The following is a 22076-nucleotide window of genomic DNA, read 5'->3' on the forward strand; positions in this document are numbered from 1 at the left end:
GACTGGCAGCCTCTAGTGGTGAACTGACAGATTGCATCTCTCTAACTCAGGAACAGTCCAGGATGGAGAAAGGGCTGAACGAACATCAGCGCCAGATACAAGGCGAACGACAGAGGCTGCAGGATCAGCTGAAGAAAATGGAGAAGGGGATATCGTACCGCATCACGAAACTACTGGAACAAAATCGCAGGTCAGACCCCCATTGGCAGCTGTTTGTTGTATGTCGTGTTTTAACCCTTTAGCAGCCAATTTATTTAGAGGCCTGCAAGTGCTCCAGGCCAATTTATTTTAGCACATTTTTCTATTTCTTGTTACATTTCCCTGCTTCTAATTCGTACTGCTGTAATATGTAGTTATGGCCACTTGTCACTAGGGGGCAGTGTGAGACAATAACAGAGGACTTCTGCTTTCAGTTTCTATATTTTCTGCTAGTAGAGAGAGATCAAAGCATTCCAATAATTTACAGCATGAGTTCTGCCGATTGAGGTCAAAAGCAGTGTGCTTATCTCACACGAGATAACTCTATGGAAGCTGCTAATGGATTACACAACGTATTTTGAAATTGTCTTGGGCAATCAATACAAAGATTATAATTTTGAAAATAGAAGCCTGCCTAGCACTGTTATCACAAGAGGGGGTGTAAATAAACCATTATCTGAAAGTCCATGTAAACTCACTGCAGGATGCTTAATACATATAATATACAAGGAAAACGGTTGTGTTCAAAAATCAATTGGAATAACTGTCATAAGTAGATGAATAATTTTATTTTGCGCATCATGGATTTTTTAAGGCTTGGTTCACACATAAATCTGCACATTTCCTGTCCGATACAGTACTGGCCTCTCCTGATAGTTATGCATGAGTTTTCCCTGACTGGACCGGAAATGTACACCTTTTATGTGTGATCACACCCATAGAAACACGTGCCAAACTGACAGGACTGGAAATGTACACACAGGACCGCTATCGGGGGGGGCAACTATCACTAGAGTGAGGGGTCTGGGGCCCACCACCCAACATGCTGGCTCATCACTATAATATAGGCAGCATCAGCACTCTGCATATTCCAGAGTTGTCAGGTTAAGGTTAAAGGTTGAAGGACAGTAGGTCAGTTAAGGTTGAAGGAACCCTTTCTTCTCTGCAGACTGTCTCCTCAGCACCTGTTTCCTAGTGTTTAAAAAACTCTGAATATTTCAGTCAGGCACTGAGGAGACAGCCTGCAGAGAAGAGCGGGGTCACACTCCTTCCCTGTGTGTCTGGTAACCCCTGGCGTGCTATCCTGTGTGTCTGGTAACCCCTGGCGTGCTATCCTGTGTGTCTGGTAACCCCTGGCGTGCTGCCCTGTGTGTCTGGTAACCCCTGGCGTGCTGCCCTGTGTGTCTGGTAACCCCTGGCGTGCTGCCCTGTGTGTCTGGTAACCCCTGGCGTGCTGCCCTGTGTGTCTGGTAACCCCTGGCGGGCTGCCCTGTGTGTCTGGTAACCCGTGGCGTGCTGCCCTGTGTGTCTGGTAACCCCTGGCGTGCTGCCCTGTGTGTGTCTGGTAACCCCTGGCGTGCTGTCCTGTGTGTCTGGTAACCCCTGGCGTGCTGCCCTGTGTGTCTGGTAACCCCTGGCGTGCTGCCCTGTATGTGTCTGGTAACCCCTGGCGTGCTGCCCTGTGTGTCTGGTAACCCCTGGCGTGCTGCCCTGTGTGTCTGGTAACCCCTGGCGTGCTGCCTGTGTGTCTGGTAACCCCTGGCGTGCTGCCCTGTGTGTCTGGTAACCCCTGGCGTGCTGCCCTGTGTGTCTGGTAACCCCTGGCGTGCTGCCCTGTGTGTCTGGTAACCCCTGGCGTGCTGCCCTGTGTGTCTGGTAACCCCTGGCGTGCTGCCCTGTGTGTCTGGTAACCCCTGGCGTGCTGCCCTGTGTGTCTGGTAACCCCTGGCGTGCTGTCCTGTGTGTCTGGTAACCCCTGGCGTGCTGCCCTGTGTGTCTGGTAACCCCTGGTGTGCGTGCTGCCCTGTGTGTCTGGTAACCCTTGGCATGCTGTCCTGTGTCTGGTAACCCCTGGCGTGCTGCCTTGTGTGTCTGGTAACCCCTGGCGTGCTGCCTTGTGTGTCTGGTAACCCCTGGCGTGCTGCCTTGTGTGTCTGGTAACCCCTGGCGTGCTGCCTTGTGTGTCTGGTAACCCCTGGCGTGCTGCCTTGTGTGTCTGGTAACCCCTGGCGTGCTGCCCTGTGTGTCTGGTAACCCCTGTCGTGCTGCCTTGTGTTTCTGGTAACCCTTAGCGTGCTGCCTTGTGCGTCTGGTAACCCCTGGCGTGCTGCCCTGTGTCTGGTAACCCCTGGCGTGCTGCCCTGTGTCTGGTAACCCCTGGCGTGCTGCCCTGCGTCTGGTAACCCCTGGCGTGCTGCCCTGTGTGTCTGGTAACCCCTGGCGTGCTGCCCTGTGTGTCTGGTAACCCCTGGCGTGCTGCCCTGTGTGTCTTGTAACCCCTGGCGTGTAGCCCTGTGTGTGTCTTGTAACCCCTGGCGTGATGCCGTGTGTCTGGTAACCCCTGGCGTGCTGCCCTGTGTGTCTGGTGTCCCCTGGCGTGCTGCCCTGTGTGTCTGGTGTCCCCTGGCGTGCTGCCCTGTGTGTCTGGTATCCCCTGGCGTGCTGCGCTGTGTGTTTGGTAACCCCCGGCGTGTAGCCCTGTGTGTGTCTGGTAACCCCCGGCGTGCTGCCCTGTGTGTGTCTGGTATCCCCTGGCGTTCCGCCCTGTGATTTTGGTAACCCCTGGCGTGCTGCCCTGTGTGTGTCTGGTAACCCCTGGCGTGCTGCCCTGTGTGTGTCTGGTAACCCCTGGCGTGCTGCCCTGTGTGTGTCTTGTAACCCCTGGCTTGCTGCCCTGTGTGTCTGGTAACCCCTGGCGTGCTGCCCTGTGTGTGTCTGGTAACCCCTGGTGTGCTGCCCTGTGTGTCTGGTAACCCCTGGTGTGCTGCCCTGTGTGTCTGGTAACCCCTGGCGTGCTGCCCTGTGTGTCTGGTAACCCCTGGCGTGCTGCCCTGTGTGTCTTGTAACCCCTGGCGTTCTGCCCTGTGTGTCTTGTAACCCCTGGCGTTCTGCCCTGTGTGTCTTGTAACCCCTGGCGTTCTGCCCTGTGTGTCTGGTAACCCCTGGCATGCTGCCCTGTGTGTCTGGTAACCCCTGGCATGCTGCGCTGTGTGTCTGTTAACCCCTGGCGTGCTGCCCAATGTGTCTTGTAACTCCTGGCGTGCTGCCCTGTGTGTCTTGTAACCCCTGGCGTGCTGCCCTGTGTGTATGGTAACCCTTGCTGTGCTGGGAAGGAGTAAACGCACTCCTGCCCTGTGTGTCTGGCCAGCTCTGATGCCACACGTGGTGTTTATATAGGAACACAATACACGCCAGTTCACAATGGGAAGGTTTTGACCTAGTTAGATCTTCCTTGATATTGTATACTTTTAAATCACCTACTGTGCAGCCTTATTATATAGAGCTGACCACTAGGATGAAATCAGGACTCGCAGTCTCCAGTAGTGGTGGGGCAGGGGTCTTATAAATTTAGTCTGTGAAATATACAAGTTTTTTTTCTTCTTTTTAAAGGGGGGGGGGGGAGGGTTGGGAGAGGTCCAGGCCTGATGATGTTTGAGGGGCCCCAACATTTCTGATGGCAGCCTTGTGTACACCTTATATGTATGAACACAGGCATAGAAACACCTACAAAACTGACAGGACCAGGCTGGAAATGGGTTGGGTAACACTTATTTGAATCGCATGTGTTGCATGCATGCAAAAACGCACATAATGATAGTCTATGGGCTGCACAAAAATTGCTTTTTTAAAACTCTCAACAAGTTCATTTTTCTGCTTTGTATGCAGAATGTGAGTGCGTCCTGCATACAATGCTTTCCTATTTTGAAACACATTGCCTATGTTTTTGCCCGAATAAGGTAAAAATAATTTGAAAATTATTTATTTTTACTTGTTAAATATGAATATTGATTAAAAAGGCAAATGGAAACGTATGAAAAACCAGGGCCGGGCCGAGGCATAGGCTGGAGAGGCTCCAGCCTCAGGGCGCAGTGTAGGAGGGGGCGCACAATTCGTTCAGCTGTCATTCCTAATTGTGTATGAAGCAGAAAGAAATAAGAAAAGGGGATACATAGCAGTGACTGCAAGCCAGATAACTAGATATAAAGGTGTTGGGGAGGTTGTGGGCCCTGTGGCCCTCTTTGTCTAATAGCAATCAGTGTGTGACGGCTGGGGTGGGAGGGATGGAGGGGCGCACTTTGGTGTCTCAGCCTTGGGTGCTGGAGGACCTTGTCCCGGCTCTGTGAAAAACTGTTAAAAACGCAGACGAAAAATCGCAAACGCAGGAAAAAACAGACCATAGCAGAAAACTGATAGTTTTCTGCAGGGACAAATGTGACCTTAGCCTTAATGTGTGAACACATACAAAACTGATAAGACTGGACCAGACTGGAAATGTGCAGACACCTTTTATGTGTGAACCAAGCCTTAATGTTTCATGTTACACCTACCCATGTGAAAACGAGGCCATGGTTAAAGAGAACCCGAGACGGGGTTCTGACAATGCAATCCACGTACAGAGGCTGGGTCTGCCTATACAGCCCAGCCTCTGTTGCTATCCAGATCCTCCCTAAGTTCCCCCTGCGCTCTGCAATCCCCCATAAATCACAGCCGCACTGTGCGGGCTGTGTTTACATCTGTACTGTCACTCTGCGTGCTCCCCCCGCCTTCTGCATAGCTCCGGTCCCGCCTGCGTCCCTTCCCTCCAATCAGCGGGGAAAGAAGGGATGTGGGCGGGGACCGGAGCTATGCAGGAGGTGGGGGGAGCGGCAGACTGACAGTACAGAGATAAACACAGCCCGCTGTGACACGCTGTGTGTCGGCAGCGCGGCTGTGATTTATGGGGGATAGCAGAGCGCAGGGGGACCAGCAACAGAGGCTGGGCAATATAGGCAGACCCAGCCTCTGTATGTGGATTGCATTGTCAGAAACCCCACCCCGGGTTCTCTTTAAGGCTGACTAGGAGTGGGCAGGCAGTAGTTGGTTGCCGAGCATCTCTGAATGGGCGAAGCTACAGTTTCGATTGCAAAAATCTGTTATGCACCATTAATCTAGAATAACGTCCTGAAATGCACATGTAGGGTATTTAGTTTCCAAAGGTTTCTATTTGTGCTTTGCATAAAGAAATAAGCTATAACACAGCAAAAAATCCACACCTGGGCTATAACAGTATAAAACAAATAACAAATCAGAACATGTTAATGAGAAAACAGTCAGAGATATTCAACAGAGATTGTTTCATCAGCAGGCTCAAAGGTCAATCACAATAAGAAGATACAAAGCGGTCAAACCTAATTCACCAGACAGACCCAATAGACGTGGGGATATTGGGACAGGCCATTATTTTCTAGCCAGGCAATCCCGGGAAACCACTTATTATGGAATCCTTGCATATTATCCATTACCATTAAACTGGGAGGTTTAGGGGGTAAAACAATTTCTGGCCAAAACTCTTTTAGCGGTGGAAGCTATGTACTAAACCAATCTGTGAGCTGGATAACTGAGTCTGACGGGTTTATCCCCTAATAAGAGCATATTCCAACTAAAAGGAGTTTGGCGCCCCAGCACAGTGTTAATTGTTTTCCATATAGCTCTTCAAAAGCGTTGTGCCCTGTAACGGGACCACCAAGTGTGTCACAACGTGACCCATATGTCCACAGCCTCCAATACAAAGAGAAGCTCTGCAGGAAACTAACTAAAGGGGCCCATACACTTACCGATTTTCCCGCCGATATACAACCGATTCGATCACTGTGATCGAATCGGCTTTGAAATCGTTGTGCAAACACTGACCGAACGATCGATTTCCGTCCGAAATCAATCGTTCCCTACGATTCCCGTCATTCCGTCCGTGGGGAAGATTTCCCTCGATCGCCGGCGGGTCGGGAGTGCGTCGATAGAAGCATTCGAATCCCCGACGACCGACTCTAGCGGCAATACATTACCTGATCCGGCCGGCACAAGTCCCCTGGTGTCCGCTGTCTCTTCTCCGCTGGGTTCCGGCTAGCTACTTCCTGTCCCGGCAGAAAGTTTAAACAGTAGAGCGCCCTCTACTGTTTAAACTTCCTCGGACAGGAAGTGAAGCCAGCCGGTCCAAAACTCGGAGCCCAGAGCGGAGAAGAGACACCGAATCAGGTAATGCATAGCTGGGGGGGGGGGGGGGTGGTGGCGGCGGCAGCTCCACAGATTGTTTGGTTTCATTCTGAAATCGATTCACAATCTGTTTGCAGTAAAGGCAGCCATACGATCCCTTTCTGATCAGATTCGATCAGAGAGGGATCTATCTGTTGGTCGATCTGATGGCAAATCGACCAGTGTATGGCCACCTTTAAGGGGCACATACACTTACCGATTTACCCACCGATATACAGCCGATTCGGTCACTGTGATTGAATCGGCTGTGAAATCGTTGCACAAACGCTGACCTATTGATCGATTTTCATCCAAAATCGATCATTCCCGACGAATCCCGTCGTTCCGTCCATGCGGAAGATTTCTTTCGATCGCCGGCGGGTCGAGAGTGTGTCAATAGCGTCGTTGGATTGTCCGACAACCGACGCAATACATTACCTGTTCTGGCCAGGGCGAGTCCCCTGGTCTCCGCTGTCTCTTCTCCACTGGGTTACAGGTTCCGGCTGGCAACTTCCTGTCCCGGCAGAAAGTTTAAACAGTAGAGCGCCCTCTACTGTTTAAACTTCCCCGGACAGGAAGTGAAGCCAGCTGGTCCGAAACCCGGAGCCCAGAGAGGAGAAGAAGACAGCGGAGACCGGGGGGGGCCTCGCGCCGGCCGGAACAGGTAATGTATAGCTGGGGGGGGCGTTGGTGGGACCATGGTGTACAGACATAAGATGGGGACTATGGGACTATGTACAGCACCATGCACACTCCCTAAATCACTATCAGTGTTTTAATGCCTCTCTCTTTTGCAGTGGTGTGGGTACCTATACATTTTGAGGTGTCAGCAGCCAGATCTGTGATCATATCTTATGTCTGTACACCTTGGTCCTACCCACTGTAACCAGTGTTTGTCTGACAACCTGTGTATGAGATAGCTACACTCCACTCGTAGTATCGGGTGGAGGGGGATCAGCTAGGACCCTCATCACTCGAGGTTGTAGTCCCTATCTTAGGGCTTCACTGGGGACCGACCAATACTCGTGGCGGCCCACTTTTAATAACCATATTTATTATAATAAAGTTGATAAAACTTGTCTAAATGTACCTATAGGGCATGTCAGTTAGAGAATAGTGTTTGTAGAATTGTTTCCCTGGTACCCCTTTGTTTTTCGGTCAGTGTTTGTATCTGGAGGCTTTTCAAGCAGCCAAAGATGGGACAGGTGCAGGAGATCGTGTTCTGAGGTGAGGGAGATTTATATTGTTAGCCCACATTATCCCTTTGAGTGATAAAGGGAAAAAGGAGGTCCAATTCCAAGCCCACCCATATAGGGGTATGGACAGAGGTGTTAGCTGTGCTATCTGCAAGGCTTTGTAATAGGTGGCCAAAGAGGGCATTACCATTCCCCCAGCAGTTTTAGGACATGTAGGGTATTTAAACTGTATGCTGTCTGAAGTCAATGCAGGGCACTCAAAGGGGTGCATTTATTACCGTATATACTTTGTTTATCCAGCCTGTGAAAGGCTTCAAGGCTCCCCCAGCTCCCATCTCACTGCTCCGTTCAAGTTTCTCTGTCTTTTACACTGTCTGAGCATCCGCATTGCCACGCTGGTTTTACCATAAATGTTTTCTTCTTCCTGCAGACAGAAGCAGAGCGCCGCCATCCTAAAATCTCTGGAGGATGAGAGGTAGGTGAGACTTATTGCAGCAGGCGGGAAATCCTATTTAAGCCTTAAAGAGAATCTGTATTGTTAAAATCGCACAAAAGTAAACATACCAGTGCATTAGGGGACATCTCCTATTACCCTCTGTCACAATTTCGCTGCTCCCCGCTGCATTAAAAGTGGTTAAAAACAGTTTTAAAAAGTTTGTTTATAAACAAATAAAATGGCCACCAAAACAGGAAGTAGGTTGATGTACAGTATGTCCACACATAGAAAATACATCCAAACACAAGCAGGCTGTATACAGCCATCCTTTTTAATCTCAAGAGATCATTTGTGTGTTTCTTTCCCCCTGCAGCTATCTTCCACTGAAGTGTCAGGCTGTTTCTTCCTGCAGAGTGCAGACAGCTCTGTCTGTATGTAATTCCTCAGTATGTGAAAGCCCAGCCAGCTCAGAGGAGGATTTATCCAGCTTGTAAAAGAGAATAGAGAGAAGCTGCACTATTCTAAATAACACACAGGCAGTGTGCAGAGAGGGGCCTGGAGGGGGGAGATGCATCACAGAACCACAACACTGAAGAACTTGGCAGCCTTCCAGACACAGGCCGACAAGTCTGACAGGAGAGAGATAAGTTGATTTATTACAGAGATGGTGATAGTAGAACGTGCTACAGTAAGCCAGAACACATTAGAATAGATTTTGGAACTTGTAGGATGGAAGAAAACTGGATGAAATTTTTGTTACGGAGTCTCTTTAAGGTGACCATACGTCGGGTGATTTGGCGGTTGGTCGATAATCCTTTTAGTTTATTATAATCGGATGAAAATCTGTGCTGCCAAGAGCATGCCCGATCGACGATGTGACCAATTTCTTTCTGAAATTGGTTGCATGTATCAATCAGACATGCTGCAAGATGTAGGGCCGACATGCTCGATCGGGTGCCTAGCAGTGACGTTGTGCAATATCGGGACAAGCGACTGTCCTCCCTAGTGTAAAATGTGCCCTGTGCAGTATACGTTACCTGTCGGTGTCTGCTACCAGCTCCGTCCTCTGGCCCACTAGCTCCGTCCACTGACCCACGTATACACCAGCAACCAAGTGGGGCACCTGTATGTGCGCGGAGCCATCAGCTGACATTAACAGGTACAGAATACTGCACGGGGCACCAGGTGCAAACTTTACATTGGGGGAACAGCGCCAGGGCCGGCGAGGTGGCAGGTGCTGCGGCACAAGATTTCCTAGAGATTTCATTGTGAAATTGAACGGGAATCGTCCTGTGGTGTATGGGCAGCCAACAGATCTCTCTCCAGTCAGAGAGAGATGTGCCTCTTGGTCGATCTGCCCACACATCATCTGATGTATGGCACCTTAAGAATGCCAGCTATTTTATAAAAAGGCTACTCGCCTGTGCCAGCGTACTGGTGACTGAATGTTTTGACAAGCGCTACAAATTCCATGAACCACATTAGTCAGAAGGGATTGTGTTTAAAGGCAAGTAATGGTCATTATGATGAAAATCTATGCAGCTTGTAAATGGATTAAAGAGAATCTGTACTGTAAAATTCTTACAATAAAAAGCATACCATTCTATTCATGATGTTCTCCTGGGCCCCTCTGTGCTGTTTCTGCCACTCCCTGCTGCAATCCTGGCTTGTAATTGCCAGTTTTAGGGCAGTGTTTACAAACAAAAGACATGGCATGTTATAGGCTGAGAGGAGCTGAGTGTGTGAGTCATTCAGAGTGTGCAGGGGGCCTGGAGAGGGTGTGTATAGCTTCTATCCAATCACAAGCAGCACAGCACATTCCAGCCTGACTACCTCAGCCCGACAGCCAACAGAGGAGAGAAGATTAGATCATATAACAGAGATAACACAGCCACTGTGCAAATAGGAAAGGCTGCAGTAAGACAGAACACATTAGAACAGCTATAGGAACATATAGGATAGAAGAAATAAGGATCAACATTTTGTTACAGAGTCTCTTTAAGCCAATCTTGGAAGCATGGGATTGGTCCATTTTCAAGCTGCATAGATTTGCATAATGCTGCATCAATTCATTTGCATATCTCTAGCCGACTGAAAAGTGTTGTAATGTTTTATGGTTAAGTGTAGTGACGTGCAATAAACCATATAAAGAAGATCTAGACGAGCAACATCCATGAATCCAATAGGCAATTATACCTATATTCCAAACGCGGAAAACCAAAAAACAGTAAATCAGTTGTTTTGGCGTAAAACGCCTTTAGACTTCATAGATGTGGAAATTCTGCAACGTCTAAAGACATTGGCGGCAGGCAGAAGTAGTTTTTGCAGAAAATGTCTGCAGATGTCCGTGGAGCGTAGATCCAGGTCGTGGTCCTGGCTCCCAGCATGGAGTCCTCAAACTTCACTTCGCTACAGAATAGGGCGGTGAAAAAGAGTGAGACTAGCAGAGCAGTACTGACCTAGTTGTCCCAGCTGTAGGTGTTTAAAGGGATACTGTAGGGTGGTCAAGGGACAATGAGTTGAACTTACCTGAGGCTTCTAATGGTCCCCTGCAGACATCCTGTGCCCGCGCAGCCACTCACCGATGCTTCGGCCCCGCCTCCGGTTCCGGTTCACTTCTGGAATTTCAGACTTTAAAGTCTGAAAACCACTGTGCCTGCGTTGCCGTTTCCTCGCTTCTCCTGATGTCACCAAGAGCGCATGGCGCAGGCACAGACCATACTGGGCCTGCGCAGTACGCTCCTGGTGCCATCAGCGGGAGTGAGGACACTGCAACGCAGGCGTAGTGTTTTTCAGGCTTTAAAGTCTGAAATTCCAGAAGTGAACCAGAGGCGGGGCAGGAGCATCGGTAAGTGGCTGCGTGGGCACAGGATGTCTGCGGAGGACCATTCAAAGCCCCAGGTAACTTCAACTAATTTTCTCCCGACCACCCTACAGTATCCCTTTAATATTTAGAGGCCTATCTATAAATGTGGCATTCATCCGATCACTGGAAAAGTGTCGCTTCAGCAGAGTCTCCATTGACGTGTTCTGTAAGGGCTAAATCACTATGGGCACTTTATTGTGTTTGCGTCTGCGATCACGTTTTGGCATGCAAAATCTTGCGATTTACCATGATTTGCGCTTGTGATTCCCATTCAATTGAACAAGAATCACATCACAATCGCCCCCCAAAGCGCTGCATGCAGCATGTTTGCGATTTATGCAAATCCTAAGCGCTGCAGTGAGAATGATCCCATATTTCAGATTAGCAGCGCTTTGCTGATCGCCGGCTATCAGCAAAGCGCTGCAAAAGTGCCAAGTGTTAACCAGCCCCGACTTTGTGGTAGTTGCAATACATGAGCAAAGCCTTGATTGCCAACATGAAAAAATCAGATTGCTCCTTTTCCACTACCTGCGTCTAGCGAGTCGATCGATAGTGGATCGCAAAACGCTAGGTATATAACTATAGTATTGTTTTTTTTATAGTAAAAACAGATGGAAACCATGGCAACTGTTGCCATTAGTGTGATCTGTTTGCAGCAGGATTTTCTCCTGAGCACAATCGTTATCCTGACGCGTTTTCTGTGCAATTCAGGGCTAGAAAATCGCATAACAATTGCCCCACTATAATGCACTAAACGTTTAACAATTTGGGTTTTAAAAGGAGCTAAAATACTGTTTTGATGATCAAAAAAAGCCTTTACTTCTTGTACAAAATTCTTTAGATTGATACAGATCAAGGAATTCACATGCAGAGTCCCAAATAATGGTCTGACACGATTTGCAGTGAACCACCACTTCCTCGGAGGCGCACAAAATAACATATACAGTCAGCTCCTTGAAGCGTAAAGGCTTTGCTTGTATCTATGATGATGTTATTACCGACACACCACACTCAGTGCATCCCTCCTCACTAGTGATCAAAGTCCAAATGATATCAGCACACCAATCTTGGCAAATCAAACAGCACGCTTTATTGTGCTTCCACTGTACAAATCGTACAAACCGACAATTGTTTTGGGGGCTCACTAGTGAGATACTGTCACTTCACTACACGATTTTCCCTGCGATTTGCCAATTTCTAGGTCATCTTTTTTTTTTTTTTCCCAGCACAAATCCTAAATGCTACTGCAATAATGCCGTACACCTGACAGATTGCAGCCCTATCGCGGTGGTGGAAATTAGGAAGAAACATGGTCGCATTACAGCATTATTGCGATCGCATTTCCAAGTGGAAAAGAGACTTTAATGTGAATCCCCCAGACAAAAATCTACTCCGCAGCACTGAAAAGGCTTGGTGGTTCTTTAACAGTTTCACAGTATCAGAACTTTTTTTTTACTTAAGCCTCATTTTTAGCTGCACAGAAGCTAAGCTCCACCCCATCAAAGAAAACTGCCTGGGCATTTTTCCCCTGATGCTGTGCAAAACATGATGGGATTTCCCATGTTGTTGTTCTAGTTGCCTAGCAGCCGGGATGCGGGATCAGGACACAGGACAGTTGGAACTGTGTCTCATGCTCTCTGTCACCTCCTTTCAACCAAAAAGATGGCTGCCCTCATAAAATCACAAACCTTTGCCTGTTCTTTTAAAACAGGGTGGGTAAGAGATTATATTACCTATCTATTTTAATTGACATAACTAATGTAACTTAATGACAGTATGTTTGTTTAGGCTGAAGTTCCCCTTTAATACGTTGATCTAACAGGTCGACCTGATACTTTCAGATTGTCAGTACGTCATTCTCCATTCTTAATCTCATATCGCCACTCTTTATAAATACGCCTTTTGGTCTTCATGTGGTCTTTTAACCTCCTTAGCGGTAACCCTGAGTCAGGCTCAGTGTGGAAAAAAGAAGCCAGGAGCGGTAATTCCGAGCCTGACTCGTGGTAGCCGCCGGGAGGTATGGAGAGACAGTGCAGCGTGCGTGGCGTTTCATCTCACCTACCCCGGGATCCAGGCACTGGCAGCCATTCTTCTTCCGGTCTTCGTAAGCTCTCGATCCCTCTGGTGAGATCCCCGTTTGTCGTCATGACGACAGATGGCGATCTCGCTATAGGAGTACAGCGCCACCCAGAGGACAGAGGGAGAATTGCCCAAGGATCCCGGAAGGTGAGTCCGTGCAGATCTCACTGTGGTATGATTTCTCCTGCTTTTAAGGTCTAAAATCTCATGAAAAAAAATTGTACTGCTTTTAACCCTAAAATCCAGAAATAATCACACTGCCAGGGAGGTTATTTATCGACATGGAAAGGGGGAACTTAAGGAGGAAATCTGAGAAAATGAAACATGTGACGTGTAAATCTTTAAATAACCTGCAAGCTTCTATTGTGTCTTGTTTAGGATTAAAATGGAGCATCTGATGTCCATAACTCAGGAGGAGGCGGACAGTCTACGCAGGAAGGAAGTCGCTGGTATGTACAAATGACTTTCAAACCACTTTAAGAGTATAATAGGCAGCAGACTATTGTAGCGGTAATTTAGGGACCGGTACAAAGAAACGCGTAGCCTTGCATGGACTATTATACGACTTTTGAGCCAGGAATCCTGAATTAACCCTCTCCTCTCTGTCTTACCAGCGGCCATGCAGCAGATGCTGGCGGAAACGTGCAAGAACAAGCTGCTGCAGATGGCATATGAGTCGCGGCGGCAGGAGATGGTTTTCCAGACGTGCTCCAGGTGAGACAGTCGTCAGTGATCACAGGTGGCAGTTATAGAAGTCACACAGTAACAAGTCAGGAGACAGGGCTGGCTAATTATTAGGACTGGGGACATTACTGATTACACGGCTGTTTTCGCAAAGCTTCGTTGTTGATTTTTGAAAGTTTGTAGAGCTGGTGCACACTTATGTATCGCTGTGCTGTTTCTTCATAAGGCATGAAAGGACCGCTCCAGCGGAAAAAGTAAGTTAAATCTGACAGAACCGACACGCTTTGGACTAGTCCATCTCCTCATGGAGGATTCTCAGGGTTTTCTTTGTTTTCAAAAGCATTTCCTGAATGACAGTTGCTAAGTCTAACTGACAAATAGTGTGCAAGGGAGAAGGAAGGCTGGGTAGTATCTTATTATAAAAGAAAGTCTTTTTACCAACACTCAGTCACTGCAGAGAGCACATCTATGTGCTACACTTGGCTTCACAGGAATTCAGATTGCGGTCGTGGAATCCTGGCTATTCCTGGTATTTATATACTCGTGTGCCTCTGAGGAAGCGGCTTTCGCCCGTGAAACACGTGTCAGGCATCTTGGTTCTGTGAATTTGATTACTTTGTAACTTGTCTTCATTTCACGACTGCAATCGAGGAAAAGTTGTACTTAAGAAGAATAAAGACTGATGCTATTTCTTTAAAAACCCCATAAGTCCTTGGACTGTTTTGTATATCTCTACTGCATGGTGCCTTGGGGTGGAACTGTACTAGTGCAATTTTATTCTATGCTATTAGTATCTTATTATACTTACCATAAGATACTACTTACCACAAGAAAATGTATGCGTGCATCAAACACCAAGTTTAATCCTAACAAATCTGGCTTTGCAAATTTGGCCTAATTGGCTTCTCATGAGGCATTGCTCATGCAAATATGCATTTGCTTTCACATGCCAAATTATGCAGGGTCAAAAACCAATACCGCAAAGCCGTTTCCCTGCGGGGATTAGTTCATCCAGGAGCACCACGAGGAAGCTCCCCAATGCCCCCATACAAGCCCTTTCACTGCTTGGGAACCACAGCGGCACCCCGGAGGGGGAGGCTGGGGAGTGGACAGCCCTCCCCAGCGCTGGCCACGCTTGGGGGGGGGGGTCGCCTGTGCCTCCCAGCCTCCCCCTCCGGGGTGCTGCTGTGGTTCCCAGGCAGTGAGAGAGCCTGGGACCCCACAGCCCCCCCGGTTGTATGGGGGCATTGGGAAGCCTCCCCGTGGCGCTCCTGGATAGTGCTAATGTAGCATGAACTAATCTCTGCAGGGCAACCGCTTTGCGGTATTGGTTTTTGAACCTGCATAATTTGGCATGCGAAAGCAAATGCTTATTTGCATGAGCAATGCCTCATGAAAAGCCAATTAGGCCAAATTTGCAAAGCCAGATTTGTTAGGGTTTAACTTGGTGTTTGATGCACGCATACATTTTCTTGTGGTAAGTAGTATCTTATTATGTTGGCAGTTAAACTGCCCTTCAGGAAATCCTTTTGAAAACAAAGAAAACCCTGAGAATCCCCCATAAAGAGATGGACTAGTCCAAAACCTGTTGTTTCTGTCAAATTTTAACTGCTTGCTTTTTACCATTAAAAGGTTATTTAAGTGGAAACAAAAGTAGTTTCTTTCCTGGGGCTTCTCGCAGCCCCCTGGAGCCCCAAGAAGCCCCCATCCTGGGCCCGCGCCACCCTTCCCAGACCGCCCAATGAGCAGCGGCAACCCCCTCAAAGCTGGCCGGCTGCAGCCAGTCGGAGGCTACTGCGCATATACGGCCCCGAGCTGTGCACAGACCGATCGCACTCCCGTTGTCGGCAGCGTTCTGTGCATGTTCAGTGGCGATTTTCCTGTACTATGCTGTGCACAGGGACACGGTGAGGAGGCGTGTGGCCAGGTAGCTTTGAGGGGGTCGCCGCTGCTCACTGGAGGGTCGTGGAAGGACGCCGCAGGTTTCTGATGACTGCAGAAGCCCCAGGAATGTTAAACTGCTTTTTGCTCTTTTTTTAACTTTAGATTTCCTTTAAAACAAACCATATTTGAAGCGGGATTGTCACCATAAAAATCAAATTTCAACAGCAACTCGTCTGAGTCTATTAAGTGATAAAGATGCTAATTCTGCATTCAAAACTTTCAAAACTTTTTCTGCTGTTATGGTTTGGAGTTATCACATACTTAAAGTGAACCAGAGACGAAGCGCCCTCATGTATTTTACCATATCTATAATTGGGAATATTAGAGAAAACACCTACCCTGCTCTCTGTTTCATTCTTCACTGCTCAGCCTGCTTCTAATCAGCCCTAATAAAATCCCCGACTGAGCATTCAGTGTGATTTTGCTCAGGAATCATTATAGCTGCCTTCTCTGGTGTCTTTTCAAGCCCAAACCTGCCCCCTCTCTGCTATAATGACTCAGCTATAATGATTCCTGAGCAAAGCCAGACTCAATGCTCAGTCGGGGATTTTATCAGGGCTGATTAGAAGCAGGCTGAGCAGTGAAGAATGAAACAGAGAGCAGGGTGGGTGTTTTCTCTATTGTTCCCACTGATATACAGTGGAGGAAATAATTATTTGACCCCTCACTGATTTTGTAAGTTTGTCCAATGACAAAGAAATGAAAAGTCTCAGAACAGTATCATTTCAATGGTAGGTTTATTTTAACAGTGGCAAATAGCACATCAAAAGGAAAATCGAAAAAATAACCTTAAATAAAAGATAGCAACTGATTTGCATTTCATTGAGTGAAATAAGTTTTTGAACCCTCTAACAATAAAAGACTTAATACTTAGTTGAAAAACCCTTGTTTGCAAGCACAGAGGTCAAACGTTTCTTGTAATTGATGACCAAGTTTGCACACATTTTAGGAGGAATGTTGGTCCACTCCTCTTTGCAGATCATCTCTAAAATCCCTAAGGTTTCGAGGCTGTCTGTGCAACTCTGAGCTTGAGCTCCCTCCATAGGTTTTCTATTGGATTAAGGTCCGGAGACTGACTAGGCCACTCCATGACCTTAGGGCCCGTTTCCACAGTTGCGACTCGATTTCGCCGGCATCCCGACGCTTGTAAAAATGCATGCAGATGCGTTTCCGCATGCGGTTTTACCCGCGATTTCGAATGGCAGGGTGCCATGCGAAATTAACCATGACTCTGCCAGGGCAAAATAACATTGAAAAAGGTGCGAAATCGCACGCGAATCGCGGGTAAAAACGCATGTAAAAAACGCATGCGTTTTTCCTATTAAATACATTAGCGGCGATTCGCATGGATTCCCGACGCAGGCGAATTCTGTGGGTCCCGTCGTGCAGATTTGGCCCGCCGCCAAATCGCTCCCGCACGCCGCACATATGGAAACAGCCCCGGCCACTTCAATGTACCAAGCGAATCCGCATGTCGGCGCCGCATGCGGATTCGCTATGGTGGAAACGAGCCCTTAATGTGCTTCTTCTTGAGCCACTCCTTTGTTGCCTTTGCTGTATGTTTTGGGTCATTGTCGTGCTGGAACACCCATCCACAACCCATTTTCAGTTTCCTGCCAGAGGGAAGAAGGTTGTCGTTCAGGATTTCACGATACATGGCTCCGTCCATTTTCCCGTTAATGCAATTAAGTTGTCCTGTGCCCTTAGCAGAAAAACACCCCCAAAGCAAAATGTTTCCACCCCCATGCTTTGACGGTGGGGATGGTGTTTTGGGGGTCATAGGCAGCATTTTTCTTCCTCCAAACACAGCGAGTTGAGTTAATGCCAAAGAGCTCTATTTTGGTCTCATCAGACCACAGCACCTTCTCCCAGTCACTCACAGAATCATTCAGGTGTTCATTGGCAAACTTCAGACGGGCCTGCACATGTGCCTTCTTGAGCAGGGGGACCTTGCGAGCCCTGCAGGATTTTAATCCATTGCGGTGTAATGTGTTTCCAATAGTTTTCTTGGTGACTGTGGTCCCTGCTAATTTGAGGTCATTCACTAACTCCTCCCGTGTAGTTCTAGGATGCTTTTTCACCTTTCTCAGAACCATTGACACCCCACGAGGTGAGATCTTGCGTGGAGCCCCAGAGCGAGGTCGATTGATGGTCATTTTGTGCTCCTTCCATTTTTGAACAATCGCACCAACAGTTGTCACCTTCTCTCCCAGCTTCTTGCTAATGGTTTTGTAGCCCATTCCAGCCTTGTGCAGGTCTACAATTTTGTCTCTGACATCCTTGGACAGCTCTTTGGTCTTTCCCATGTTGGAGAGTTTGGAGTCTGCTTGATTGATTGATTCTGTGGACAGGTGTCTTTTATACAGGTGACTAGTTAAGACAGGTGTCCTTAAAGAGAATCTGTATTGTTAAAATCGCACAAAAGTAAGCATACCAGTGCGTTAGGGGACATCTCCTATTACCCTCTGACACAATTTCGCCGCTCCTCGCCGCATTAAAAGTGGTTAAAAACAGTTTTAAAAAGTTTGTTTATAAACAAACAAAATGGCCACCAAAACAGGAAGTAGGTTGATGTACAGTATGTCCACACATACAAAATACATTCATACACAAGCAGGCTGTATACAGCCTTCCTTTTGAATCTCAAGAGATTATTATTTGTGTGTTTATTTCCCCCTGTTCTCATGCACTGAAGTTTCAGGCTGCTTGTTTCTTCCTGCAAACAGCTTTGCCCTTGTCTGTAATTCTTCAGTATGTGAAAGCCCAGCCAGCTCAGAGGACGATTTATCCAGCTTGTAAAAGATAAGAGAGAAGAGAGAAGCTGCTCTAATCCTAAATAACACACAGGCAGTGTGCATACAGGGGCCTGGAAAGGGGAGTTCATAGCAGAACCACAACACTGAAGAACTTGGCAGCCTTCCAGACACAGGCTGACAAGTCTGACAAGAGAGAGACAAGTTGATTTATTACAGAGATGGTGATAGTAGAACATGCTGCAGTAAGCCAGAACATATTAGAATAGCTTTTTGAACTTGTAGGATGATAAAAAACAGGATGCAATTTTTGTTACGGAGTCTCTTTAATGAGGGTGACTAATTGAGTAGAAGTGTCTAACCACTCTGTGGGAGCCAGAACTCTTAATGGTTGGTAGGGGTTCAAAAACTTATTTCACTCAATGAAATGCAAATCAGTTGCTATCTTTTATTTAAGGTTATTTTTTCGATTTTCCTTTTGATGTGCTATCTGCCACTGTTAAAATAAACCTACCATTGAAATGATACTGTTCTGAGACTTTTCATTTCTTTGTCATTGGACAAACTTACAAAATCAGTGAGGGGTCAAATAATTATTTCCTCCACTGTATATGGTAAAATACATGTGGGTGCTTCGTCTCTGATTCACTTTAAAGAGAACCTGAAATGAAAATAAAAAGTCAAAATAACCATACACATGTCATACTTACCTCCTGTGTAGTCTACGCCTCAATCTCTTTCTCCTCTCCTGCATCCCATTTGTCCACTGTGATCAATGGAATTCTCCGTCCTCCATTTTGAAAATGGCCATTACCCCATAACAGCTTCCTGGTCAGTACACTGTTAAACTGTAATATCACCCACTTGAGCCATAGGGAAACATGGATATTACCTTGCACTTTCCGTTGTAACTTACAGCCGCTGATATATAACTGACAGCAACTGCTATATTTCAGTTCTGGCGAAATATTGTCAGAACTGGAAGGGATCACTGTAAGAGGAAAACGGTGAGCTTCTGAGAGGAACTGATGGTGAGGTTAGTATGTAATATTAATTTGCAGCTACGCCATGTGTTTATTTTAAATAATTTTACTCGCTTTAGGTTCCCTTTAAGGCGCACTGGCCCTTTAATAGTCAGTGCCAAACAGTTGCATGCTGGGGGTTCTTTTAATCTACAATGTATTCCTCCTCTTCCATATATTTACCTGCCTAGCTGCTTATCTGAAACACGATCCCCTGCTCACTTGTGTTTACAAGAAAGGCTGAGGTGACTCAACGATTGGAGGAGAAAACAAAAAAAGTTAAGGGCAGAAATGACATCAGGATTTAGCCTCAAACTGTGGGCAAAAGATATGGTTCCCACCAGGAACAGAATTCTCTTCATTTACTATATGAAATTCACTGAAATCAAAACGTGGACAGTGATACATGTGTAATGTAAGTAGATCAAGTATGTATCTACTTATGTGTTTTTTCGTGGCATAGTATGGCTAATCCTACTACTTTACCATTTCTCCCCTTCCACAGTAATTATACTATACAGTTTTCAGTATTGCTAGCCTACAGTATCACTTCCATCTCCCTGCAATGTACCCACCTCCTCTTGCATGCATAGGATGCTATAAAGGGTTTTTCATCAGTTACCTCACATTGGGGCTGATTCGCTAAGAACAATAGCACGAGTAACCTTCTGTTACTGTTGCTTTTTAATCCTGCACGCCTTAATGCACAATACGAGCGCTATCGGCAGTGTAGTGTGCTTTATTAAGCTTGCTCAGAAGAGCGCTCGCTATGCTGTACATAGTGAGCGCCAGTAACTTATGCCAGCTACATCTCCATAACAGGCGCTCTTCTTGTCCCACCCTGAGCCCCTTCGCGTCCAATGGCTTCAAAAGACGAGATCCCTGCACAGGGCGGGGACAAGCAGAGTGCCCGTTATGGAGATGTAGCCGACATACGTTACTATGCTGTGCATAGTGAGCGCTCTTCTGAGCTACGCTGCCAATAGGGCTCGTAAGTGTGCATTAAAGGAATACTATCAATGCCCAAGTGTTCTAAACCATGTACAAGTAATGTCTAAGTAGCTATTTAACAATATCCTACTTTTCATGTTAAATATCAGAGGCAAAAGCTGTAATTCACCTTGTGTAGATTTTAGCTACGTTTGGAATGTCTCATTTGCAGAGGTGAATCTCTGCAGTCTGACATGCTCAGAACAGTGTAATATTGAAGCAGATTACTTCAAAAGTCGGTATCAGATTCAGGTTTCACACACTACAGTATTACAAATGTTTATGTTGCACATAAGATACATTTCCACTGCTCTCTGTGAGAGAAAGCTCTGCCTGTCTCTGACTGAGCTCTCTGCAGACAGAGTTAACAGATGCACTGTGAGGCCTTATGGCTGAGTCTGCCGTCAGAATTTCAGCAGACTGCAGTCAGAAAAATGTGAAAAGAATTAGATAAAAGTAATCAAATAGATAAACAGTGAAATGGAATTGGGAAAAAACATGTTAATCGATAGTGTCCCTTTAAGGCGTGAGGATTAAACAGGAGGTTACTCACGCTATTGTTCTTAGTGAATCAACCCCATGATGATTTTTTTTTTATCACTGAATCTCTGATTCAGTTGTCTGTACTTCTGAGTGTTCCCTCCCAGGCCCGACCTGTCAAGGGGCTCACCTACCACCTTCTCTGACCTCTCTTCACTTCAGCTTACCAAAAGGACCACAAGGGGGTCCCAACATTGCCTAGGGCAATTGTAGGAGTTGTACTCTGGTGTCTATTCTTCCTAGATTGGGTTTCACATGGTCACACCAGACTGACCCGCCCACCGGCTGCATCCAAAGAGAAGAAGCAGCGAACTGTACTGCAGTAGCAAGCACTTCTTGACCATGACACTGCATTTGGTCCCCCGCATTGTAGACTGGTTTTATGTTCATGTATCCTCCTGTTTGCTGTTAGAATGTGCTTCGTTTAATTGGGAGTTTAGTTGGGCCCGTGTTGTTCATTCCATACTGTTGTGTTTTGTTGACAGTCTGGCGGAAATGGATCGTAAGCTTCAGCAGATCCAGGCCTGGCAGCAGCTGGATCAACACAAGGCCATCAGCCACATCCTGCAGGAGGTAGGTGCACAACATCCTGTGGACTAGATGTTCACTCGGGAGCTTGAAGTGAACCTCCGGACTAAAAATCGACTCACCAGCACTGAAATGGCTTGGTGTTTTTTTAACAGGTTCATAGCATCAGAACTTTGTTTTTCTTACCCAAGCCTCATTTTTAGCTGCATAGAAGAAAACTGCCCGGGCATTTTTCCCCTGATGCTGTGCAAAGCATGATGGGGTTTCTGATGTTGTTGTTCTCCTTCTGCTGTTTTGGTGCAAATTTTTTTATTTTTTTTATTTTGAATTTGAGATTTGAATACTAGCGCGCGCAGCTGGAAGGGGTGACCAGGACACAGGACAGTTGGAACTGTGTCTCATGCTCCTTGTCACCTCCTTTCAACCAAAAAGATGGCTCCCCCCATGAAAAAGATGGCTGCCCCCATGAAATCACAAACGTTTGCCTGTTCTTTTAAAACAGGGTGAGTAAGAGATCATTTTACCTATCTGTTTTAATTAACATAACTAATGTAACTTAATGACAGTATTTTTGTTTCGGCTGAAGTTCCCCTTTGAGTAGTAGTTGTTTCTGTCCACTTCGGAATGCACAACAAATGAACATTCTGCAGAGATGCTCTTGCCAGCACTTGAGTTTTTTTTTTTTTTTTTGTTATTGGAGTTGGTAACCGTGAACAAAGTTGACTTTGGCATGATTCTTGATCTTTAACTCTTTTCCTTCCAGTCCGAAATCCAGAAAGCGGCATTCGAGGCCTTGCAGCTAAAGAAAGATCTGATGCATCGGCAGATACG

At 46.8% G+C, this 22076-nt stretch overlaps 1 protein-coding gene across 2 annotated transcripts in view; it reads left to right on the top strand.

Moving 5' to 3' along the window:
* Positions 1–22076, top strand: part of LRSAM1 (leucine rich repeat and sterile alpha motif containing 1) — a 149413-nt gene that overhangs the window by 74021 nt on the left and 53316 nt on the right. For both annotated transcript variants that reach the window (XM_068248692.1, XM_068248693.1), the window contains exons 13-18: positions 51–190; positions 7834–7878; positions 13163–13233; positions 13399–13498; positions 21203–21290; positions 22009–22076. The exon at positions 22009–22076 is cut by the window's right edge and continues 7 nt beyond it. In XM_068248692.1, coding sequence (XP_068104793.1) covers positions 51–190; positions 7834–7878; positions 13163–13233; positions 13399–13498; positions 21203–21290; positions 22009–22076 — 512 coding nt within the window. The remainder of the gene's footprint in view (positions 1–50; positions 191–7833; positions 7879–13162; positions 13234–13398; positions 13499–21202; positions 21291–22008) is intronic.

Source organism: Hyperolius riggenbachi, chromosome 8 (assembly GCF_040937935.1).
Source record: "Hyperolius riggenbachi isolate aHypRig1 chromosome 8, aHypRig1.pri, whole genome shotgun sequence".
Lineage (NCBI taxonomy): Eukaryota > Metazoa > Chordata > Amphibia > Anura > Hyperoliidae > Hyperolius > Hyperolius riggenbachi.